Genomic DNA, 27,244 nt, shown 5'->3' on the forward strand with positions numbered 1-27,244 from the left:
GTGGACCCTATGGACCTTAAAGAAAAAGAGTTAACAAAAGGTATGTTATACCATAACTCTTATTTTCTTCTTTGGGGTTAATAGGGATTTACCTTGGGGATGTCCCAAAGCAGTTCCCTTAAGGGTGGGGACGCTCCTGTTTAGTAGAAAGGAGAATCATACGCCCAAAGGAAGCATTCCAAGAGGCAAATGTATCAAATGCGTAACATTTGAGTCAGGCGTGGATGGAAGACCACATGGCTGCCTTGCACTATTGTTATGCAGAGGCACCACGATGAAACGCCTACGATAGTCCCACGAATTGAGTAGAATGTGCTGTCACTGTGTTGGAACAGAGAGATCAGCTTGTGTGTAAGCTTGAGAAAATGTCATACGAAGCCACCTAGCCAGAGTCTGTTTGTTAGCTGGCTAGCCTCACTTATGACAGCCATACCACACAAAAAAAAGAGAATCAGATTTCCTAATGGAGTTGGTGCGATCCACGTAGATACATAGGGCACGTACAACATCCAGAGAAGCTTCACCTACAGAGAGGCTTGAAGACTGGAACTACAATTTCTTTATTTACATGAAAGTGGGATACAACCTTAGGAAGGTAACTCACACTGGTACGAAGAACAGCTCTATCCTGATGAAAAATCAAAAAGGGAGAGTGACATGAAAGAGCTGCCAAATCAGAGACCCCGCGGGCAGAAGAAACAGCAAGAACAAAAACAGTCTTCGCTGTCAACCACTTAAGGTCTACTGATTTCAGGGCTTCGAAAGGGGAAGCCTGTAGAGCCCCTAGAACCAAATACAAATCCCAACCTAACATCAGGCAGCGGGGCTGAAATCAAACAGAGTGCAGATGCCTGAACCCCTAGGGTGGCCAGGCGGAGACCCCGGTCTAACCCAGCCTGAAGAAAAGGAAGCACCCGGGAGACCCTAAAAACTTCAGGATCATATTTTCTATGCTTACACCATTGAAAATACAAGTGCCAAACTCTGTAATAAATGTGGGCAGAGGAAGGTTTCGGTGCCCTAAGAATTGTCTAAATTACAGAACTGGTAAAATCCTTGGCCCTTAAGTTGGAAGATTCAAGAGCCACGCCGTCAAAGACAAGGAATGTCCGCATGCAGGCAGGGACCCTGTGTCAAGAGGTCCGGCCTTAGAGGAAGAGGCCATGAAGTGTCTATGGAGAGACCTTGAAGGTCGGTGAACCAATGGAGTCTGGGCCAAGCAGGGGCGTTCAGTATTACTGTTCTGCCCTCCTGCTTGAATTTCCTGATGACTATTTGTAGAAGGGAGAATGGAGGAAAAAGATATGCTAGCTTGAAGTTCCACTTCACTGCAAGAGCGTCCACAAACTCGGCTGAGGGATCCCTGGTTCTGGACCCGTACCTGGGGATCCTGTGGTTGTGGCCTAAGGCCATGAGGTCTACCTCTGGAAGTCCCCATCTGTCCACTAGGCTCTGAAAAACCTGTGGATGAAGAGCCCATTCCCCAGCGTGTATATCCTGCCAACTTAGGAAGTCCGCTTCACAATTGAGGACTCCTGGTATGAATACTGCAGAGGTTGCTGGAAGATGACGTTCTGCCCAGACCAGAATGTTAGACACTTCCGCCATGGCAGCCCGACTTCGCGTGCCTCCCTGATGGTTGAGGTAGGCTACTGTAGTGGCGTTGTCGGACTGTATCTGGACAGGCCTGCCCTTCAGTATATCCTGTGCCTGAACGAGTTCTCTGAAACCTGCATGCAGTTCCAGGATGTTTATGGACTGGAGTCCGCTCAGATATGGGAAACTCAGCCTTCACAACCTTCTGGCGTTTAAACACCAGAGCCTTTCTAAGCTCTAGTTCCTCACTATTCATGTTTAACACAGTTTTTACCACCCTAATCAAGGAGAGAACATCTGCTGTTGGAAAATGGTCCTCCTCTCCTGAGAGAGGCCCTTAAGAGGAGTCTTGTATGTCCTCACACTCATCAGAAGATGCCTCAGAGTCTGCAGGCTGGACGGAGTGATAGGAGAAAGCAGACAGCCTTCTGTTTTTAGGCTGTACTGGCCTAGCTGCTTGCAGCGTTTGCTGAAATGCAGCAGTGGACCAAGCCATACTCTGACCTGAGTGGGCATAAACATCCATCCAGTACGGATGCATAGGAGGCATAAACATAGTAGGTTGTAGCTGCTGAGGGTACCCCATAGTAGAGGCCGGCATAGGAGCAGATAACCGGTTTACAACCTGTGCCATGATCTGGGAAAAGGAAGCCCAGTAGGGTTCCTGTCCAGGAGCTGGTAGATTTGACTGATGTGGTGACTCCTTGAAACAGTGACCACATAGTCCATTCTGTATGAAATCCTGAGGGGACAAACCCGCCTGACAGTCCATACATGAAACCAGCACAGGGACTTTCCCTAATGTTATGCAAAGGAACATAATACAATGTGACAGTGTTTCACACCCAAAATAACACACACTCACACACACACACCGGTAGCAGAGGGCTTATGAGGAGAGACAGCAGTGATAGTTATAACTGACAGTTATTCAGGAATAAAAAAGGCAGCATACTATACAACAGATTTACACAAGTCACATACAATGCAAAAAAATAAACATATACAGTATTTTTAAATATATACATATATATATATATATATATATATATATATATAATAAGCTCTTAGACAACTACGAACAGCACACAAGGCTAAGTAGGATATCGAGCTCTGTATAACCTGGCCACCCAAAGAGAGGTATACAGGGAGACTGACCAAACCTCCTGAGATCTGCAGCCACCGAGAGCACCTAAGAGTGGTCTCTGGCCGTCTCATATGTTGGGAGGAGCAACCCAGATGCAGGAAACCTCGTCTCTGGACCAGCATCTGGGTATTATGATGTATGAGAGGAGGAAACATAGCAGGCTGTAATCACTGTGGGAATTGAAAGTGGGCGGCAGAGTTGGGGCTGATAAGCTGTCCACTAACTGCGTCACAACCTGAGACCAGGTGAGCATTCAAGGTGACCCCTGAACAGGTGCTGGCAAGGTGGACTGTTGTGTTGAATAACAATCAACACACAGTCCATCCTGTATGAAAACTTGAGAGGCCTACTGCACAGGGTTTACGTGAAACCAGCCCAGGGACAACAGTCTCCTAACTTCCTAGTCCTGGAACCTGGGAAATATTGCAAGTAACCTACAACAAGTGTAGGGTTTATGGTGCATACACACGGGACGATCGACAACGATAACTATATCGTTGTACGATTTCCCGGGTGTGCTGGATGTTCGATATCGAACATCCAGCACACCATGTACCCACCAACGATGGACAATGACCCGCGATCAACGATCACGGGTCCCTATAGTAACCTTGACGATATCGACCAGGTTGGCCTGCATGCACGGGCGATTGGCGATGGACGATATCGTAATCATCCATACGTGCCAGCACATCGCAGGTGGTTGGCCACCGAAAAATGCACGATATGAACGACTACGATATTGTCCATTTTAATCGTACCGTGTGTATGCACCATAACAATGCCAAATGACCCACTTCACAGAAAAAAACAAATATACAGCACTCTCTAACCCGGCAGTTTGGGGGTTAGGAAGAACCAAAAAGTGAAAACTTTTCAACAGTAGCATAAGTCACATAAAATCTTTGCAAAAGGGTATTAAAATAAATGTATTTATATATATATATATATATATATATATATATATATATATATATATATATATATATACACACATATACACACACACATTAAAAACATATATAAAGACAAATAGCATTAAGACAAGGACTGTGTGTGTGCTAGTAGGATGTATAGAACTTTTTCTATATTGCAGTTTATATAGCACGGCTGCAGAGTGATACACCTGAGCGTTCTATTCACTCTGATTATTCTCGGTCTACGAGAAGAACTGGAAGAATTTATACAACTAATTAATACCAATTCGGTCAACCTAGAGTTCACGAGTACTATTAGTGATAAAATGGTTAACTTCCTGGACTTGACAATTTTTATAGCAGAAGGAAATTTACAAACAGAGACGTTCAATAAACCCACAGATTGCAATAGTTATTTGGAAGCCACGAGTAACCATCATAAAGCCTGGCTGTCTAACATCCCAGGCGGACAGTTTAGAAGAATTCGTCGGAATTGTTCGAGGAGAGAGGATTTTGTACCACAGTCAGAAGAAATGCTGAACAATTTTAAAAACAAGAAATATGAGCCAAGTTTACTAGAAAAAGAAAAATCTAGTATCAATTACATCAACAGAGAGGAGCTTCTGGTATATAAGGAAAAGCCCCAAAAAGATTCAGGAAACCTTTTTATCTACAACTGTTCAGCTCAAAGTAAATTACTTGAAGAAAGCATAAAAAGACATTGGCACATATTACAGGCGGATGAAGATCTGAAAGAAAGCCTCCCTACATGCCCAAAAATAGTGTACAGGAGAGCCCCAACCATTAGATCCTCATTGGTTAAAAGCCATCTCAAGAACGTGGCTACAAGACATACATCAACCACTATTGGGTTCTCGAGATGTGGCATCTGCACAGCTTGCAAGAAAGCCAAAAGAAATAACACAAAAATAATTAAGCAAGTTTGGTCTTTCAGCAATAACAAAGATATTTATATAAAAAATAGGATAAACTGCCAAACTACAGGGGTCATATACATGTTGATTTGCCTCTGTGGATTACAATATATTGGAAAGACGAAAAGGTAATTACATATACGAATACAGGAGCCCCTCTGGTTTTTTATTTTCTTTTTAATATTACATAGTGTCCCATTGCATTTCAACGAAAAATACAATAGTGACCCGAAGGAACTTCAATTTGTCGGACTCAAGAAAATGATATCCCCCTGGAGAGGTGGGAATGTGGACGATATCCTAAGCAAAGAGGAAACTAAAATAATTTATGAGATTGGAACACTCACACCAAAAGGTCTCAGCATAGATATGGAAATAGCAGCATTCCTTAAATGAATTTAGCATTATGACAACACCTCCCTAACTATGTTGCACTTCGCACTTTAACCTCTTATATTCTACCTTAGCCACTATAGGGATTCTATTATGGTTTACATACACTCGCTCCGTATTATACATTTATACACTAGCCACTAAATATGTCATTTTAGTCAATTTTATCTTGTACACATATTTTAGGATTTTTCCAATATTCTTAATTATACAGTTTGTTCCACCATTAGTTTATAAGGCATAATCCACCATTAGCTTGTATTTTTTTACTACTTTTATTTTTTAATTCCTATATTTATATAGATTACAATCCACGTACTAATTAATTTATCTATTAAAACGGTGTGTGTGTGTATATATATAAATAAATATATAAACACATACACACACCTTAACAAACCATTATATTAGAGGTTAATTGACCTAGTACATATACACAGTCCAAATGTTTTACTGTATTTATTTATGTTAGTATGTCTATTGTTGTATGTCACCAAACACATTGCCCTGAAGTGTGCGCAGAAGTTGAGACACATTGTAGCCTCAAATAGGGCGGCTATGACACCACAAATGGACCAGAATAAAGGAGCCACGGCTGGGTGATCCTACATCTGCAAAACTGAGGAAGCCTTACAGGCGAAACGCATAGATTGAAGAATCATCGATCCCGGAACTAGCTGCACAGTGCTGGACGTGGCCGAAATGAGCAGTCTGCCGGCAAACCCCCAGCCTGTTAGGACTCCAAAGGGAAGAAGGGACCCCACTAAGGTATTATATCCAAGGATACAAGGTACCTTGCACATACGGGAGACTGTGTTCTGTTTACATCAGAGCACAGACTTTGCTCCCTTTACTACAGCGGCCAATACTGCGACACTTAACCCTTTCCGGACGGAACATAAGATTTGGATTTCTAAATCCCCTTTCAACTAAGGTATTGGGACTACTATCTATCCCCGTTACTATCAGAGTGAATAAAACGCTCAGTCGTATCACGCAGCAGCAGTGTTATATAAACTGCATTATAGAGAAAGGAATAATACCTCCCACTAACACACACACAGTCCTTGTCTTAATGTTATTTGTGTGTGTGTATAATATTATATATATATATATATATATATATACACACATAAACATACACACACATACATATATACACTAGGGGTGAGCGGGTTAGGATTTCTGAAATCCGAACCCCAGCCGAGCCCCCCCGATCCGAGGCCGATCCGAGTCAGGCTCGACTTTTCCCACCTGACTCGGATCTGAAATCGAGGCAAAACGTCATCATCCCGCCTTCCGGGTCTCGGATCCTATATAAGGTATCCGCGACGGCGCCATTTTCTCACTCAGCTGTGGACAGTGAAGAGGGAGGGTGGGAGTTAGGGCTGGCTGGGCTGTGTAGTGTAGTGTTGTAGTGTAGTGTAGTGCAGTGTTGTGCTGTGCTGCTGTTGTCCATAGGGGCTGTGTCCACTCTTCCAAAGTCCATAGGGGCTGGCTGGACTGTGTTGTGCAGTCAGTTGTCCATAGGGGCTGTGTCCACTCCAAAGTCCTGTGCAGTGTCCCAGTCCTAAAGGGGTGCTGTAGTGTTGTCCAGGGGGTGCTCTGTCCATCAGGGGTGCTCCCCCCAAGTGCAAAAAAAATAAATATTTTTTCTGTGTTTGTGAATTGTGTGCGCAGTAGCCGCACATGCATCAACAAAGTAGTGCCAAGCGTGCGCCTGTGTCCCATAAATAAAGGGCCGGCTGGATTGACCGCTAAAGGGTGCTGTAACCCCCAAAGGGCACTCCAAACAAAATAAAAAAATATTTTCTGTGTTTGTGAATTGTGTGGGCTGTAGCTGCACGTGCATCAACAAAGGAGCAGCGCCAAGCGTGCACCTGTGTCCCATAAGTAAAGGGCCGGCTGGCTCATTTCTTAAAGGGTGGTGTAACCCACAAAGTGCACTAGTCTCCAACAACAATAAAAAATTATTTTCTGTGTTTGTGTGCGCCTTAGCCGCACGTATATATCAATATAACATAAATGGAGGACCAAACTTTCTCAGATAAAAATAAAATAGGGAAAGATCAAGAACCACTTCCTCCTAGTGCTGAAGCTGCTGCCACTAGTCATGACATAGACGATAACATGCCATCAACGTCGTCTGCCAAGGCCGATGCCCAATGTCATAGTAGAGGGCACATACAATCCCAAATGACAAAGTTCAGGAAAATGACCTTGAAAAAAACATTTAAATCATCTGAAGAGAAACATAAACTTGCCAATATGCCATTTACGACACGGAGTGGCAAGGAATGGCTAAGGTCTTTCCCTATGTTCATGACTAGTGGTTCAGCTTCACATGACGATGGAAGCCCTCCTCCCACTAAATAAATCAAACGAGTTAAGCTGGCAAAAGCACAGCGAAGAACTGTGCTTTCTAAGAAGATATCACAAATCCCCTAGGAGAGTCCAAGTGTGGTGGTGGTTGCGATGCCTGACATTCCCAGCACTGGACGGGAAGAGGTGGCTCTTTACACCATTTGCACGCCCCCTGCAAGTGCTGAAAGGAGCACCCACAGTCCACTTGCTGATATGCAAATTGAAGATGTCACTGTTGAAGTACAACAGGATGAGGATACTGGTGTAGCTGGCGCTGAGGAGGAAGTTGGCGAGGAGGATTCTGATGGTGATGTGGTTTGTTTAAATCAGGCTCCGGGGGAGACAGTTGTTGTCCATGGGATGAAAAAGCCCATCGCGGTCATGCCTGGGCAGAAGACCAAACATTCCACCTCTTTGGTCTGGCAATATTTCTATCCAAATCCGGACAACAACTGTCTTGCCATATGTACCATATGTAAAGGTGAAATAAGTAGGGGTAGGGACGTTAACCACCTAGGAACATCCTCCCTTATACGGCACCTGCAGCGCGTTCATAAAAAGTTACTGTCAAGTTCAGAAACTTTGGCTAAGACCGTAAGCAGTCCAGGGACACCTAAATCCCGTTGTCCTGTTGTATCCAAGCGCCTGCAAACCACACCGTCAACTCCCTCCTCGTCAATTTCCTCCTTAGTCAGGATCGGAAGTAGTCCTGCAGGCCATGTCACTGGCATGACTGACTCTCCTATCCGGGATTCCTCCGGAGGATCCTGCATTGCTACGCCTCCTGCTGCTGCTGCTGATGCTGCTGGGAGTCGTTCATCATCCCAGAGAGGAAGTAGGAACACCACTACTTTTACTAAACAATTGACCCTCCAACAGTCCTTAGCGAGGAGGATGAAGTACGACAGCAGTCATCCTGAAGCAAAACGTATAACTGAGGCCTTGACTGCTATGTTGGTGTTAGACGTGCGTCCGGTATCCGCCATTAGTGCAGTGGGATTTAGACAATTGATGGAGGTAGTGTGTCCCCGGTTCCAAATCCCGTCTAGATTCCACTTCACTAGGCAGGCGATACCGAGACTGTACAGAAACGTCAGAAAAAGTGTCCTCAGTGTCCTGAAAAATGCCGTTGTACACAATGTCCACTTAACCACGGACATGTGGATAAGTGGAACAGGGCAGACTAAGGACTATATGACTGTGATAGCCCACTGGGTAGATGTATCACCTTACGCAGCAACAGCAGCAGCGTCACCAGTAGCAGCATCTCAGAAACGCCAGCTCGTCCCAAGGCAGGCTACGCTGTGTATCACCGGTTTCAGTAAGAGGCACACAGCCGACAACCTCTTAGAGAAACTGAGGGAAATCATCGCCCAGTGGCTTACCCCACTTAGACTCTCCTGGGGATTTGTGATATCTGACAACGCCACCAATATTGTGCGGGCATTACATCTGGGCAAATTCCAGCATGTCCCATGTTTTGCTCACACAATAAACTTGGTGGTGCAGAATTTTCTGAAAAGCGACAGGGGCGTGCAGGAGATGCTTTGGGTGGCCCGAAAAATTTCTGCCCACTTTTGCCATTCAGCGACTGCTTGCCGAAGACTGGAGCAAACACTCTTGAACCTGCCCCGCCATCACCTGAAGCAAGAGGTTGTGACGCGGTGGAACTCAACCCTCTACATGCTTCAGAGGACAGAGGAGCAGCAAAAGGCCATTCAAGCCTATACATCCACCTGTGACATAGGAAAAGGAGGGGGTATGCACCTGACTCAAGCGCAGTGGAGAATGATTTCCGTGTTGTGCAAGGTTCTCCAGCCCTTCGAACTTGCCACACGTGAAGTCAGTTCAGACACTGCCAGCTTGAGTCAGGTCATTCCCCTCATCAGGCTTTTGCAGAAGCAGCTGGAGAAAGTGAAGGAGGAGCTAAGACGGAGCGATTCCGCTCGGCATGTGGGACTTGTGGATGAAGCCCTTCATTCGCTTTGCCAGGATTCCAGGGTGGTCAATCTGTTGAAATCAGACCACTACATTTTGGCCACCGTGCTCGATCCTAGGTTTAAAGCCTATGTGGTGTCTCTCTTTCCGGCTGACACAAGCCTGCAGAGGTGCAAAGACCTGCTGGTGAAAACACTGTCAGCTGAAGCGGAACGTGACACGTCAACAGCTCCTTCTTCATTTTCTCCCGCAACTGGGGCTGCCAGGAAAAAACTTAGGTATCCTAAGCAACCCGCTGGCGGTGATGCAAGGCAGGCAGGACCTAGTTTGGACATCTGGTCCGGACTGAAGGACCTGGCAACAATTTCTGACATGTCTACTGTCACTGCATATGATACTGTCACCATTGACAGAATGGTGGAGGATTACATCGGTGACAGCATCCAAGTAGGCATGTCAGACAGTCCGTACCTGTACTGGCAGGAAAGAGAGGCAATTTGGAGGCCCCTGTACAAACTGTCTCTATTTTACCTGAGTTGCCCCCCCCTCCAGTGTGTACTCCGAAAGAGTGTTTAGTGCAGCCGAAAACCTTGTCAGCGAAAGGTTGCTTCCACAAAATGTGGAGAAGATGATGTTCATAAAAATGAATTATCAACTCTTCCAGGGAGACCAGCCTCCAGAACGTACAGAGAGACCTGTGGTGGTGGATTCCAGCGGGGACGAGTTAATACTCTGTGAGGATGAGGATGTACACAACACTGAAGAGGGTGAGGAATCGGTGGATGAGGAGGATGAGGACGACATCTTGCCTCCGTAGAGCCAGTTTGTGCAGGGACAGAGTAATTGCCAGCTTGTTTTGTGGGGGCCCAAACGAACCTCAATAACCTTCATTTCCACTCAGTTCCAGTCTATTCTGAACACCTCACACCTCACAATAGTGAGGCCACAGTCGTGTGGCAGACCCTGGCGCTGAAATGATTGGTTTGTTAAAGTGTGCATGTCCTGTTTATACAACATAAGGGTGGGTGGGAGGGCCCAAGGGCAATTCCATCTTGCACCTCTTTTTTTTCTTTGCATTTGCATTATGTACAGTTTGGGGCCTAGTTTTTCAAACTGCCATCCTGTCTGCCACTGCAGTGCCACTCCTAGAAGGGCCACGTGTTTGTGCCGCCCACTTGTATCGCTTAGCATAGTCATCCAGCTACCTCAGTGCAACCTTTTGGACATAAAAACACTATTGTGAGGTGTGAGGTGTTCAGAATAGACTGGAAATGAAGGTTATTGAGGTTAATAATAGCATAGGAGCAGAAAAACCCACAAATTCTGTTATTTTAGCTGTTTTTATGCTTTTTTTAAAAAAAAATACAGATCCAAAACACAAAACCCAGAACCCAAAACACGGAAGGGTGGTTTTGGCAAAACCAATCCAGATCCAAAACACGAAGAAAGATCCAAAACACGAAAAGTGGCCGGTGCACACCCCTAATATACACACACACACACACACACACACACACACACACACACACACACACACACACACACACTGGTGGCCAAAATTGCGGACCCATTTTTAAATTTAATGTTTATCAACTACGAATGCTTATAAAAACTGTTTCACTTCACGCAGTGCAATGATTCATATATCAAATTAAAGGAAATTTAATGCTGAATTCAACACAATAAACAGAGGTCAAATATTTGCATTACAATGGAGTTATGCCGTGAAAACAACACTTAGGACAGTAACATCATAAGTACACAGGGATTTTCACCCTATCAGTATTTCGTTGGGGATCCTTTATTTTTCAAGACCGCAGCACAGCGACGTGATCCAGGATTGTGGTGTTAAGTGAAAATGGTCTTTCTTATGCAGCAATTGTGAGAGAAATTGGTGGGAATGTGACAACATCAGGAGTACGAAAGTTTTGTTTACGCTATCAGGAAACGCAATCTATACAAAACAAAGAAGGAAAAGGCCAGAAAAAGTGCACAACAACTGTTGATGATAGGAGAATAAAACAAATTTGCGTCAGGGACAGATGGATGTCATTTGCGGCCATTAGCAGTGACCTGAGTGCAACTACTGTTTTTGTCAGTGCAAGAACGGTACGGAGAAGACTAATGGAGGTTGGCGCCTAAAAGGTAGGATTTCCAAAAAAGCCATTGCTGAATAAAAAGCAGCAGCAGAAACGAATACAGTGGGCAAAAGAACACATTGCATGGACAGAAGGTCAGTGGAAACAAGTGATATGGCGTAACGAAACTAAGATATCGATATTTGGTAGTGATGGGAGAAAATGTGTGAGACGTTGCATCGAGGAAGAGGTGCATCCAGATTTTATTCAAGCGACAACAAAGAATCCTACAAGTGTTATGATCTGGGCATGTATGACGGCAGATGCCATAGTCCGCCTTTATGTCATAGATGGCACACTGAACAGCAGAAAGTACATTGACACCATCCTACAACCAAAACTTCTACCTTCTATCAGAGATCTCTTTCCAGATAATGCCCCTTTTTTTTTCCAGCAGGAAATATAAATATTCTGAATGTTGTATACCGGTATTAGGGGATTTTATACACTTATTATTTTAAAATTTGTTTTTCTTAAGATCAAATAAACTTATTACATTCTATTAAAATTTGCCTCCTCCACTTTTTTCTAAGGGATACAGGATGCGCCGAGTGTCCCCCGTTTTAGACCCTTAACCAAAAGGCTCTACGAGCAACAACCGAAGCTGCCGAAGCTTTAAAAGCCAGGAGCCCATCATCTATTGCAGCTTCTCCAAAACAAGATGCCGCTTCCCTTATGTGAGAGATATAGGTCAGCTGTTCTCTGGTAGCATTAGGTAGAGTATCTTCTAATGCCCCTGTCCATTCTTCAACAGCCTTGGACACCCAAGCCGCAGCCATAGCTAGTAGAGTAACAGCTTCAGACAATGAAAACACTGATTTAAAATTTTTTTCAAGTTTTCTATCTGTATGATCTTTAAGGGTAGATGCTGACGGTATAGGTAACGTAGCACTCCTGACTAAATGTGTCACATCAGTATCCACAGTAGGAGGGACTTCCCACTTAGTACTTTCACTAGGTGGGAAAGGATACAAAGATGATAATCTTTTTGTAACATGGAGCTGTTTATCCGGGGTACTCCATGCCTCTTCCATAAGTTCAGTGAGTTGCTCAGACTTAGGAAACTCAGCTTTTACCACCTTCAGGTGTTTAAACACTAGAGCCTTAGGTCTAGGGGCTGGGTCATCATCATGTATACTTAGGATTGATTTGACCGCCCTCACCAAAGAAGGGACATCCACTGTAGAAGAATGGTCCTCCTCTCCTGAGATAGACCATGGAGAAGAATCCGGCACATCATCTGATTCCTCTGATGATGCGTCTAAATCTGAGCAGACTGATAAAATTATATCGTCCACTTAGGCACTTTAGCGAGTACCGGTCTGTTCGCCTGCAACTTTTGATGAAATGCAGCAGCTGACCGAGCCGTACTCTGACTTAATGGGCATAAACATCCATCCAGGAAGGATGTATAGGGGGAAAAAACATAGCAGGCTGGAACTGCTGCCGATATCCCATTAAGGGAGGCAGCGTGGGAGTAGCCAAACCGTCCACTAGCTGCGTCATAACCTGAAACAACGAGGACACCCAAGATGGCTCCTGTACAGGGACTGGTAAACTGGACTGGTGAGGTGGTTCTTTATAACAAACAGCACACAAACCATCCTGTATAAAGTCCTGAGGGGGCAAGCCCGCCAAACAAATTTTACATGAAAAAACAGCACCGGGGCCTAAGTTTCCTGTTTACCCTTATTCTTAGACATAATAAGGGCAAATGTGACTGCCTTCACATATAAACTGAATGTGAAGTACAATTTGAAGAAAAAAATATATATATTCCCCACACACCTGTAGCAAAGGGTTGAGGAGAAATAGTAGTGATAGTTGTACCTGACAGTACAGAAAAATAAAGGCAGTAACAATACAGCAGAGCTAGCAAAATTCACATACAATGCATATACAATATACTTGCAATAGGCCCTGAATCAACTACTCAAAGCGCAAGGCTTGGTAGGATTTTTGAACACTGTATAACTTGGCCTCTGGGGAGAGGTATACAGGGAGACCAGACCCAAACCTCCCGAGACCAGCAGCTTCAGCACAACAATGATAGTGGGCGCTGTGCGTCTCATAAAAGAGGGGGGTAGGAGGAGCAACGCAGACGCGGAAAAACCTCAGCAGGATTGGCGTCTGGGCTGGGGGAGGGGCTGCCGGGGAGAGCCTACCTCCCCTATGCTGTAAACCACCCCCGGGTGCGCTGGCCTTATACATGGCCGCCACCACTGTCCCCGACGCCAGGCTGACTTGCCCCAGTGGTCTAGTGGGGGAGTGGACTCGGCGGTCGCCCCATTACAGCGACCTCCAGCAGTTGGATACTTGCCATGGTACGGACTGCCACGTGGTTCCCTGCGAGCGGGGGACCACCTTACCTGCGACCCAGGTCCCAGCATTGCCGCTAGCCAAGCTCCGCTGGTGCCCGCTGAAATCACCAATTTGGTTACTGGTGTTGTGGCGCTGGCGGGGGTAGATGAAGCAGCAGCACAGGCATCCTTTATGACGCCTAGCACTGCTGCTCTAATAGTTAAAAATAAATAAATCATAAAATAAAAAGTCACTCCAGAAGAATTTTAGAATTCCTGGACTGTCCAGAGTAAACCCGGACAAGTGGCAACCCTAGTTTTGATCAAGTAAAATTAAGCATTTTTAACACACAGTACACTACACGTTTCTTATTCCATTTCATATGTTATAAGGCTAAGATGTTTAAGAACTTCAAGCTTGGTCATAGACACATTTAAAATACACAGATTATAAAACACAAATAACAAAGTGTGTTCAATGTGTTAAAGAAAAATGCACTGCAAATGAAAATGGGGCAAATTCATGACACTAAGGAAACAGATTAACTTTACATAAAAACAAGCTCAATGCGCAAAAATGATGACCATTTTTGTGGTCCGGAGATAACCCTTTATGGCCTGTGTGATCTGCCACTCCAACAAGCTCCCAAAGTGAAAACGAATGGTGCATACACACGGTCAGATCTGCCAGAAGGACGATGGAACGACTGAACGATTTAACCAACGATTGAACGATTTCAGACAGTATTAAAATGAATGAAATCTTCCATCAGATGTCAGATATCGTTATCTGGCAAACGGGAACGCGCATCGTTCATCGTTGCAGGCACACGTCAGATTTTCTTTCAGATATGAACGATTTTTAAAATAGTTATCATTAAAATCTGATAGAAAATCTGACCGTGTGTATGCACCATAAATGTGCTGCTTGGACCAAACACCAGGTGTGGGTTGTGTGTGGCTAGCGAGGTCTTCATTTGATAACCTTTGTAGAGATGCACAAACTGTGCTGCATACAAAGTAACTTTGCACTGTACAGATTATTTCATAATTGTTATTTTTACATAAAATAATGATATATTTGGCTTGTGGGGATGTGTGCCATTCTTTTGGCATTTTAGTTTCTAGGGAATATTGTTCTTGTAATTTATGCCTCCCAATCAATAATCATGCTATCTGCAGTTTTATAAGTGAGACTTCTGGCAAATATAATATGCATATATTAAAGTTATTTTATACATACATATGCATAGCATAAATTAAGTAAATTCACTCTGCACACACGCCCAGAGAACCACCCCTACACAAATATGGCTAAGCAGGTTTGTGAGATACTGCCATGACTTTCTTCTGTAATTACGAACAGACACAGACTGGCAGAGACGAATAGAAGCCTGTGATGGCATATCATTTAAAAAACATGATGAGTCACCAGAACTAGCGCCACTAAAGGGGGGTATGCATTAGGCGATTTTAACAAGCGATTGCACGATAACGACGTTGTTATCGTGCAATCGCTTGTAAATCGCGCATGCATTGGGCATGTTTTGGTCGGAAGCGACCAGCCATACGCATGCCCGCCGGTCGCTTCCGACCCCCGATCTCCTCAGGTTCAGCATGTGCGGGGATGGAGAGATGTGCCTGGACTGAACGAGTGAACGTTCAGTCTAGGCACATCACTAGATATACAAACGAGAGCACGACTGGAATGTCGTAATCGTGCTCTCGTTTGTATATCTATTAGTGGATACCCGCCTTTACACACAGATTGGTGCTTTCCTAGTTGCCTGTATTTATATTATGTTTTATATATTATAAGAACATACAAATATATTCAGTAATTACTTTTTTACTGATTATTGCCCAACAGTTATTAAGAGGATCAGTGTAACAACACTATAATGTTTAGGTCACAATACAGAGTTATATGCTAACTGTATTACATTCCTGTGTCATTTTCTAAGGTTGGCGTTAAGAGAGTAACGTATAGTAATATTATGTTTCAGGGATTTTTAAAGCTTCTTCAAAACTCTGTAACTTAGCCTCCAACCAAAGCCATTGCTTGTGCTGTAAAAATGCAATTTGTAGCAGGGGTGGTTCTGACCTCAATGAGGAGATGGCCAAGTATGGAGGTCCAAAACATTTACAAGCAGCAGGCAAAGGGGAGGTTGGCAAAAATCCTAAATATACAGTATACTGCACATAGGGCCTGATTCAGAGCCGAACGCTCTGAATCAGGGCCCTCCTCCCTGTTCTTGGACGCTCGCATTGCTGTGGGTTACCACCCACAGCTTATGCGAGCGTCCATGATGATGGTCGCGATGGTCAAGACCATCGCGACCATCGGGATTGCTACGAGACCCTGCGGTAGGGTCTCGCTGCCGCAAGCCCTGGAGTGATTATGGCTCTATTAGAGACAAAATCACTCCCACTGACATCACTACTGATGTCAGTGGGGCCGGACCCAGACGGTAGGCGTTCCCATGGGAACGCCTCTGTCTGGCAGCCACGGCCCCGGCACGCCCACCAAAGGGGGCGTGCTGTCAGTCACCATCGACAGCACACCCCCTTTGGTGCGAGACCCCGAGCGACGTATTCCTCGTCGCTCGCCGGGTCTCGCGCATGCGCACGACGGAGCTCCCGCCGTCGTGCGCATACGCATTCGGGCACCATCGACCCGCTTGCGAGCGGTTCAGAATCAGGCCCATTGTCTTGAACTTGGCACAATTAAGGAGACTTCATAAATTTGATAGAAGATTTACTTAAGCTATTTCTACAGATTTGTTTCCGACTTACTGACTTATTGTAGAGACTGACGAGGAATCCCCATATGAACTATGTTCTGGTGTGTTTGAAAACGGTTTTCCTAAGTGATTTTCCATAGTCTGGTTTACAACTTCATTTTTGTCTATCGCCACCACTGTATGTTTATCTTCATTCCCGTCAATGTCATCAAGAAGGTCAGCAGCACCAGACTCGTCTGATTCAGTGATGGATACGGTTAGGTCGCTGCTGCTATTGGAATAATCATTCTCTTCTTGTTTTGAGGCTGGATTACAACCTGTAGAGCACAAGCGACAGGACAACAATTACACAGGCAGTTCATTTATGTTCATGTAGTGGTAAGATCGGTACTTAGATCTAGGAGTATGTGATTTTATTAAAATTTACTTTATGGAAACACTAGCGACCCACACCGGCTTCGCAAGGGAGCAATTTAATCTCGCCATAGCCCCCTGCTCATAATAACCTACGCCATGTCACCACCATCCCCTGCATCTCACCACAGCCTCCTGCTTCTTACTCCTGTCCCTTGTATCTCACAACAGCCTCCTGCTTCTCACTACTGCTCCCTGCATATCACAGAATTCTAGATCGCACCATAGCTTTCTGCATTTCACCACAACTCCGTACTCACTCCTGCCCCCTGCATCTCACCAGTATCATCTCAACCCTGACTGCTGCTGCCTTATGGCTGGCTTGTGCCCAGCCAGTGGGATGTGCTGAGAAGGGCAGGAGGATCATGGATGGGAGATATGTATTGCAACTACCGTAAGAATTATCAGCAGTGTGTCCCCAGGGCTGGGGCACCTGTGCATACTTCCGCAGCCTCTATGCGCACCACTCCCCGGCTGCCGACCATGGCCATGAGCAATGTCCTCTTTGCACAATGTACCCTGGATTTCCTGTAGAGCATCCTCGTCGTGATGACCCCTGTCCGAGAACAGCGCTGACTTCCATGGAAGGTGCCTCCAGTTCACCGAGGGCGTGTAGCTGAGCGGCACTATCACGCTGGAGAGGGAGCATTCACGGTGGAGGAGTATTGGCCTGAGTCTGCCTGCAGGTTCAGCGGATGGATGGACATCGGATTCGATGGTTACTAATCATTGATGTTTGTGTTCCAATGGTAGTAGTTTTCCCATTTCATAGTGGCAGTCTGATGTTTGCCACCATCAAATGGAAATGGTGTTCCGATGGTTGTTTGTTTTTATTAAATTTCCGATAGCTATGCCTCCCCTGGCTCCTTCCTAGCTACTGTGACTGCATCAGGGCATCTTCATGTGTTCATTGGAGGCTGTCTCTCACTCTCTGGGCATGATTCAGATTTGGGAATAGAATAAGATAGAGTAAGTAACTCTGCACCTGGACAAACCATGTTGCAATGCAAGGAGTGTAAATAGATACTTTATTTTGCATGTGGGGTAAATATTGGCCGCTTTTGCATGTAGCCTACAAATGCTGGACAGCTTTATTATTAAACTGGAAATAATATTTCCGTTTGGACACACTCCTCCTAAATCTAAATTTCTATGCACATTTTAAATCTACCGCATCTGCAGTGCAGCAAGATGCAGAGTTACTTACTCTTTCTTACTCTAGTCCCAAATCTGAATCAGGCCATCTCGTGATCCTGCTCCAGTCCCGGACTCCTTTCCCTCTCTAGGCTGCTGCTAAGCAACAGGGCACATTGCTAGCTCTGATTGGCTCTCACTTTGCTGTTTCAGCATTACGGGCAGCTACAGTTCTTCAACTTGGTGTAAGATTATATTTTTTTCTGTGACTGCTTCACTACAATTGTCACAGCTCAGCTCCCTTTTGTCACAGATGAATGGTTCATACACCTAAACTTTCCCCGACCAATGCTGTATAGAATACTGAAAATACCATCAAGATCCATCCAGTGGTTCAAGAGATTAGTACGAACGAACAGGCAGACCCCAGAACCCGGAAACTAGATAGATATTTTCTAATATACACAAGCCCACTGTGGGCACAGTCACTCTGTCATATATAGGGTACAACCGATCTATGACAAGTCAATTATCCATCTTTGAGTCACTTGACACCAAATGCACCAAAGTCTGCTTGTCATGTAATACAGAGGTTGGCGGATGAGTTGTAGTTGAGTGCACTTGCTCACACAGTTAAATGTTAAACACAACAGTCTGTTTTCTAATAACCTGACTCTTACTAGCATAAAAGTCTAAAGGGGCCCATACATCAGCAATCACAATAGAACAAAGCAGAGTCTATGATTTTTTTTTGTCCCCTAATCTAAAGATTCCCCAATCCACCAATCTGAACTCTTATATTCCAGATGAGTTTCAGTGATTTGCAGATAATTTTCAGGATAGACAGATTTGCCAATCTTGAAAGGCTCATCCTTTTACTAGTAACGGTCAACAAATCGGCTGATCGTTACCATAAACTAGCAATCTAGGGCCCCGATTGGTTGGTGAAATCCAACATGTTGGACAACCTGATTTACCGATTCCGATAATTTTTTGGTAGGAATCAGCAATTGCTACACCCTATACATTGTAGATTTCTTCCCCCAGTCATCTCCAAAATAGGGAATTGCCCCAATCCATCGCAGATGTAGGTGGGCCTTAACACTCTATTAAAATGCAGTTAAATATACTCGCCTCTCAAGTACAGAGGGTAATGCTGGGTACACACTGGCAGATATATTGGCTGATCAATATATATATCTTGTGCCCGTTGGCTAGTGTGTACAGAAGACACATCTCTGAACGACGTCGCTCAGACATATCGCAACGGCTCTGCTACACAACCGATCCCCAATATATCTGCAGATCTATTGGGGCAACATGTGTGTGCTGCAGAGGCCGCGAGGAGTGAGCGCGGCGCCCCCCCAGCCAGCGGGACCTGGGGCCAGATGATGATTGTTTAGTGTGTATGATCAACCATCATCTGCAGATATTTCTGTACCCAGCTTTAGGCCCCATACATCAGCGATGGATTGGGCCAACTCCCCGATCCCCAGACACCGGTGAAATCCAACATGAAGGATTTCACAGAATCCCAGATGGATTGGTAAACATCGATGGCCGCAGATCAGCATTTCCGATTGGTGGATCGATGGTTTCAGTCACATCTGGGGATCGGTGATACAACCACCTGATGTATGGGGCCCTCAGCATCTAGACAAGGGCTGCCTGGCTAGCCACACCTAACTATGAGTAATATAGTCTTGATTGGCAGTCAACATTTTGAAACAAAACAGAAAAAATATTCTCGCGCTCGGTTTTAACCATATTGTACATGGTACAAGCTGCATGACAGTATTAATGCCATATAATTATAAATATAGAAAACAGGAAGGGGCAATCCAATTAGGTGCGAATTGCAAGGTGTGAGTTGCTATTTTCTCTTCGAATTCGCATAGCGAAATCATTTTGCAATCCAATTGGCAACTCGCACTGAACCAGTCAGACTAAATTCGCATTTTTCCATTCACAACTCTCTGAGGGTGAGAGATGGAAAGGACATTTTTTATTTTAAGGTTAAAATGTCGGGACACTGTGCTAAACCCCAATTGCCTAATGACTAATTAGGCAATTGGAAGTTTCCAATTAGCTTAATTAGTCCAATAATTACATGTCGTTTTTTAGGTTAATAAAAATACTGTCGTCAAATTTCCCCAAAATCAACTTTTTCGTTAGTTTAGGCAACCCAATTTAATTACAATAATTTTTTAGTTGAAAATTAATTATCATTTTTTTTTCCATTTTTCAAGGTGCCCTCAGAGTACCCCAAAATCACCCTTTTTCCTAATTTTTACTTGCGATTTTCACTTCGAATTCGCATAGCGAACTCATTTTGCAATCCAATTTGCAACTCACACTGATCAGTCAGACTGAATTCGCAAGTTTCCACTAGCACCTCCCTGAGGGCGAGAGATGGAAAGGAAAATCTTTATTTTAAGGTTACAATGTGGGGTCACTGTGCTGAACCCCCTTGGACACCCCCCCCGAATGACCAATTAGGCATTGGAAGTTTCTAATTAGCTTATTTAGTCAAATAATTACATGTACATTTTTGGTGTAAAAAAATAAATAAAAAGTCCTCAAGTTACCCCAAAATCAACTTTTTGTTAGTTTAGGCACCCCAAATTTAATTACAATATTTTAATTGAAAATTGTTTTTTTTACAATTTTTCAAGGTGCCCTCAAAGTACTCCAAAATCGTCTTTTTTACTACTTTTTTTTGCATTTTTCATTTTAATTAGTTTGAGATTAAACGAAAAAAGTGTGCCTTTTATATTATTTTTGTGCTTTTTATTTTATTTTTTTAAAAGTACAAATCAGCCATTTGACACCATTTAAAAACCTACAGTACCTTCCTAATGCCCAAACACATCCTTCTATACGGTCCTGCTAATTAAATTATCAATATTGGTGGGTCCAGGATGATCTCCCCACGTTTTCATGCACTTCTCTTGCATCTCATTTGGCAGTCAATTCGCAAACCTCCGCTGCGAGTACTGCGAATAGGCATTTTTAATTGGATTGGAGAATTCTCGGGAGTGCGCATTCATGCAAAGTCTGCGAGTTTCATGAAACAACCTCGCTACTCACAATTCGCACCTAATTGCATTGACCCCAAAGAGTTGTTATTGGCGCTAACAATAGTGTACTGCAAATCTGGGCATACCTAGCAAATAAAAACATGGGGATTTTGTTCATATTTTTTATTTCTATTTTATTTAAAAATTGTCTAGTTTTATCATGGCTGCTTCCAATCAACACCACCAGGGATGTTATGTCAACATTCTATCATGTCGACATGTCATCCCTGTAGATATGATGAATGTCAACATGGCCACTGTCGACATTCTGACCATGTCAACCTAATGCATGTCGACAAGCTAACGGTCGACATACAAGAATAACCAAATACTCCTGCAAAAATTATGTGAAAGTGAACTTCTCCTTTGAGGTCAAGACCCAGGAAATCCCACTGTTTTCATCATGTTGCACCCGTGGCCTTTAGACAAATTGCTACTAAAAAGCTTTTTACAAGGATTCATGTGTTAACATTGTAACATGTGCAGTAAACCATAGAAATTATTTCTGAACTGCTGAACTTGCTTTTATTGTAACTTGTGTAAGCCAGATAAAAGCTATTTGCAGATTGGTTGCTGTAGATCACAGCAAATTTTGGACTTAACTGCAATATTAGTAAACTAGTAAAAAAGGACCTGCTGCTCTGCCTTGCCCCCATTCTGTCCTGCTCCACCACCTTCCCCTTCACTATATACTTTCCCTTCCCGGCACAAAGCGATGAGGTCCTCAGTCTGTCCCGTCGAAGTGCACTGGGAGCTGTTGGAGGGGCGGCCACCACTACACATGCATGTATGAGTCTGAACAGACTTTACCAGATTATTATATAGAGGAGACCTGAGTTGGATGGCGATATCAGGACGACAAAATAATATATTTTTTTTAAACTTTTAGTCGTTTTGTAATGGAATGTCTATGGGCCTCATTCAGAGATGTACGCAACCCAATGGCTTGCGTACATCTGATGGTGGGAGGACTGGCATGTACAGAATGTGTGCTGTACTTGTGCAGGCCTCCATCTGCAAGTTCGCTTGCACTGTCTCCCAGCCGTAGCCTAAATGAAAGGCTGCGGCCGTTTGGGGAGCGCCGACCTATGTTCCCGGAAATGGGGGCGTGTCGCCCCATTTTGTGGGAGTGCCGAGGCTAAGGTCTGCGTGAGAAACGCGGATTTCCTTGCCTCGGTTATGCAGATCAGACGACCATTCATCCAAAATGTAAGCACTCTTCACTACCTCCAGTAACTCTGGTGGTCCCCTTATGTAGAGCCCAGAACCCACACATTAGAATCATCCTACAAGAAAGATTCAAGGCAGCAGGAAGACCATCAGACATGCACTCTTTGTCACCCTGCTAGTGGCACAAGGTCACGGTACAGAACTACTAAGCCCTGGTGTGTATCAGTCAATTACAAGCTGCAACAACATGTAACACACAGAATATAATATACTGTATGTAAAATATTATATATATATATATACACATACATACATACACACACACACACATGTATATTACATATATGCATACATACACACATAGCCCACTTTTCCTGCTTCCTCCAGCCAAGGGCAAAAAAAAAGAACATGCCAAAGAAAAGAGAAGAACTCATCAACAGTAAAGAAGAAAAAAAAAAAAAAAAAGGAGAAAAGGAGTACAGTAATCATACCTGACAGATTTTCACAGCCGCTATGGTTATCTGATGTTTGTTTATTTATGTAATCGCTGGCATCAGGTGGAGATCCAGAGGGGCTTGTGTGTGTAAATCTCTCTTCATTAGGAACCAGCCTTTCATACATCAATGAATCTTCCACCTTGTTGCCTGGGCTGTCATTCTGTAAATCCCCTGTTCTGTTCTCTGGACTTAATCTTTCCAGAGTCTGTGTGCTAACTTGTGCAGATTGCTCGCTTTCAACTAAATGTTTCCTACCACTTTGAGTCTTGTCGTTCTCTGCGCGGTGTGTTCTCGCTTCCACAGCAGCAGCGATGAATGTGACCGGCATTTTTTGACTAATCTGGAAGGATGATGTCTCCACATCTATTTTGTCAGGCTTATTTAAGCACTGAGTGTCACTATTAGCTGGTACTACACAGCTGTCTGTCAGATTGCTGTTTATTGCTGCCTGTCTGACTGAATGTGGGTCAGAAATAGAAAAGCTCTTTGTGGGCCGGGGAGATTTCCTCTGTGTAAGGCAATGTTCAATGCTTGAGTTGGCTGACATTTGGCGGCCCATAAAGATTGTTGCTGGATGATAGGTTCTACTTGACATGTCTGCGCTTGTGTTAATTTCTGCCTGATGTGAAACTTGCAGCATCTGGAAAATACAGGTATTGGGGCTTAGAGAGAACACTGGACAGTAGGAAATTAGTTTCTCTTCTCCTTTAAAAGGGCATGTTTTCAGGAGCCAGTATTAAAATTCCTTTAATATTTATTTGTATTGTGTAAAGTACATTGGCCTCAGTCCCCATTTTTATTTCTTCACATTAAAAGGGATATTTTTATGAAAGTGGAGTCGAGAAAAAAATAGATTTAAAGAAAAAAAAATAATAAAACAAATCTCTCATTTTATCAGTTGTACAAATAACTTTTTTTAAAACTTAAAAAAACTTTAATAACAGTCAAATAGGTTACATTTTAACAAGACTTACAAATAGGGCCTTGTTCAAATATTTATTTATTATAATTTTTGTTTTAAATATTTGAACAAGGCCCTATTTGTAAGTCTTGTTAAAATGTCACCAATAACTTTATTTGAAAATATATGTATGCCAATTTTACAATGCAGACCATATTTTACCTCTTCCAAATGTTAGCAAACACGTCCGAAGTAATTATGTGCTTTTTATTATTAATACACAATTGTGTTGCAAGAGGACATAAGATGGTAAAACATTGTATACAAGATGGCTGTAATATAATAAGTAAAATGATTAAAAGTAGAAGATTACATAAAAGGTATATAAATCTTAGCAAACTCACAAAACAAAAACACATTTAATAGCCACCAGTGAACAGATTAGAGGAGGAGTTAACTCAGGGTGTGTTGATCAACGGTCCGAGTGTACTAAATGGATCTTCGCAGAATATTGATTAACAGAGAATAACAGTGACGTTTTTGAGACTTACAACAGGTGCAAAGTTGAGCATATTTTCATTAGCGACATTATTTAATTATGACAATCGGTAAGACTTGCCAATTATGGAGGTCTTTGAAGAAGCATCAAAATGTCCATTCTGTGGTGCAAGAGTAATGGCCCCCCATACAGCTACCGATTTATTGTCCCATCCTGCGATCAGATTGGAAACGTCGATCTGCTGGTCGGAAATGCTGACCGGCGGCCATCGATGTTCCCGGGATCCATCGGAGGATCCGTGAAATTAGACATGTTAAATTTCACCGATTTGCATATTACAATCAGATTTTGATAGTAGACGGCAAGTCAGTGAATCCAACATGTTGGATTTCACCAACCCTCTGACCCGGGATCTGTGGATGGCAGCATCATGACAATCTGTCGCTAGCGTATAGGGGCTACAACTTTCGACATGCAAGAAGCCACAAGTGAAGTTATATTCCCGCTAAAGTTCATTGGATTTGTGGACGTGCAGTCAGAGGGGGAGATTTGGGCACAAAACGAGTTCCAACAAATTACAGTTACACTCTGATTGTTGCTATGAGCAACAACAATAGCTTAGTACCAGTTTTCACAACTGTCCCATGTGAACCATAAATCAATAAAACAAAAAAGAAGATTGTGGACTTATAATTTTATTATTGAAACATTGATAGCAGATACCAATTCAGATTGTTAATGCCAGAATAAGGACTGTATGGATCGCGTATGGATGTATCATGCAGTTAAAGAACTGGAGAAGTAGACCAGTGGATAAGTTGCCCATAGCAACCAATCAGCTTTGAGGAAGCATTTATCAAATACACTGATAGGTACATGCTCATAAGTTGCTATGGGCAACTTTTCCACTGTTCCACTTATCCACTCTTTTCATTGCTTGATACATCAACCACTGGGTGACTTATATTGCGCCCACATACAAAAAAGAAAAAAATATATATTTGTTTAACAGGAGGGTCTCTCCCACCACCACAAAATGCACAATATCTAATTAAACAATACAATGTTTCTGCACAGCAATAGTCTGGGGCTCTCTTTATATACCTCAAAGGCCTTGTCCACATTATGTTTTTGCATCAGTTTAATAACCAGAGCAGGATCTGCAGTTTTTAAGCGCTAAGTGGCCATCACTGATTTCTATGAATGCAGTACCTACCCAATCACACTGCAGCACAAGCCAGATACAACTATGCTGGGAATGCTCACTTTACAGTCAGTCAGTAAGCATGTGAGTGTTCGTATTTATTAACTTAGACATTATGGACTAAGTCACTGGTTCCCCAACTGTGCGCTGTGGCACCCTGGGGTGCCTGGGGACACTTGCAGGGGTTATTATTACCAGTTATTTCTATAGAGCACACAAATTCCACAGCGCTTCACAGAGAATATCTGGCCATTCACATCCGTCCCTGCCCTAGTGGAGCTTACAATCTATATTCCCTACCGCATGCTCACACACATACACACACACTAGGGGTGATTTTTTTTTTTGTGGGAGCCAATTAGCCCGACAGTATATTATTTGGAGTGTGGGAAGAAACCGGGAAACCCGAAGGAAAGCCACGCAAGCACAGGGAGAATATACAAACTCCACACAGTTAGGGCCGTAGTGGGTATCGAACCAACTACCTCAGTCTGTGGGGTGACTCAGGTTAGTGGTCAAACACCAAATCAAATTATTTATGGTCAATGTAAATATGATTTGCACAGATCACCAGGGCATAAAAACGCCCACTGCTGCCTTCTTACCTGCGTGCGAAGACGCATACTTGTGTAAATATCGGTACCATCGACGCACATCGGAAGCCATCTTGCCCTTGTGGCAGGTTTGACCAACCGCAGTCTCGGGAGCTCTCCTCTCACGCAGAGGCCTCTCATGCTGCGTATGCACTCACAGTGGCTAATTTATGCATGCCCACATAACGGCGTTTAAACGGACAGGCACACTTGCATTTTTCTGCCACATCCCCATCACCACGCCCAAACCATGACAACCTGTCAATCACTCTGCGATGTATTCTGAGGTGCGTCCGTAGTCATAATGTGTACGCAGCGTGCACGCAGCGTGGCTTATACGCATGCAGAATTGTAAACAATCGCTCAATCTGCGGACATAACCGCCATTGCGTTCATCTCTGAATCAGACCCTAAGTCACCTGTGCACAAGCATAGTTATCCATAAAACCAGGACTGTTGGTGTGCCTTGAAGATCGAGTTTGGGAACTCACAGAGCTTTAAGTAATAAATAAATGGAGCATCTGCCTTCACATTTGCAATTTTCTGTCTTGGATAATAGAAAATTTACAAGGTTCACTTTCATTTCACCAAATAATTATTTTTTTTTTTTCTGTAAAGGTGCACACAGACATAGCAATGTGTTCCCGATCAGCCGATGTACACGATTTCCCCCTGAACTTTCCCCGGGAGCTCCCCGGCAGTCCTGCACACGATTTGGTATGAAAAAGGTGCCAATGCGACATACGATCTATCGTGCCTCCTAACTACTCCAGTGCATCCTGACTTGAGATTGTCAGATCTGCCCTACAGCACGGCAGATCGAAAGATGCAATCTGTGACCTGCGGGTATGCACATCGCATCGTGACCGTAAGAGGTGACTCACGATTTCGGCATATTTTACACATTCTGTCGTTCCAATGCGTCGGAATCGGCCAGATCGGGTAAAATATCGCTGTGTGTGTGGGCACCATTACAGAAAAAAAACAAAACTTAAAATAAATGTGAATTATAGTAATTAATGCTCCATTTTATCCTAAATTATTATGTTTAGTAATTCCCCTATTATAAATTTTAGTAAATCCCCATATATTTTCCTGTAACACTTATGTGGTTTCCGGCAGGAGTCTACCACTAGATAAATTTTAGCCATAAAAATTGAATTTCCCATACCCATTATACAGAGATGCCTAAACAGCGTATTCCCAACACAATCCTTCTAGATGAAGTTCTCATTAGATTAAGTTTTTAACTTTCATCTCAGACTGTATCGTAGAGGGTA

General features: G+C 43.6%; 1 protein-coding gene across 1 annotated transcript in view; it reads right to left on the reverse strand.

Annotated features, from left to right (window-relative positions):
• Nucleotides 1-27,244, reverse strand: part of KIZ (kizuna centrosomal protein) — a 158,996-nt gene that overhangs the window by 111,580 nt on the left and 20,172 nt on the right. Inside the window, exons 4-5 of the mRNA XM_088477334.1 lie at nucleotides 22,762-23,407; nucleotides 16,525-16,789 (exon numbers count right to left, since the gene is read on the reverse strand). Of these exons, the coding sequence (XP_088333460.1) occupies nucleotides 16,525-16,789; nucleotides 22,762-23,407 (911 nt within the window). The remainder of the gene's footprint in view (nucleotides 1-16,524; nucleotides 16,790-22,761; nucleotides 23,408-27,244) is intronic.

This window comes from Taudactylus pleione, unplaced genomic scaffold, assembly GCF_031769625.1.
Source record: "Taudactylus pleione unplaced genomic scaffold, aTauple2 ptg000201l, whole genome shotgun sequence".
In the NCBI taxonomy this organism is placed as follows: domain Eukaryota; kingdom Metazoa; phylum Chordata; class Amphibia; order Anura; family Myobatrachidae; genus Taudactylus; species Taudactylus pleione.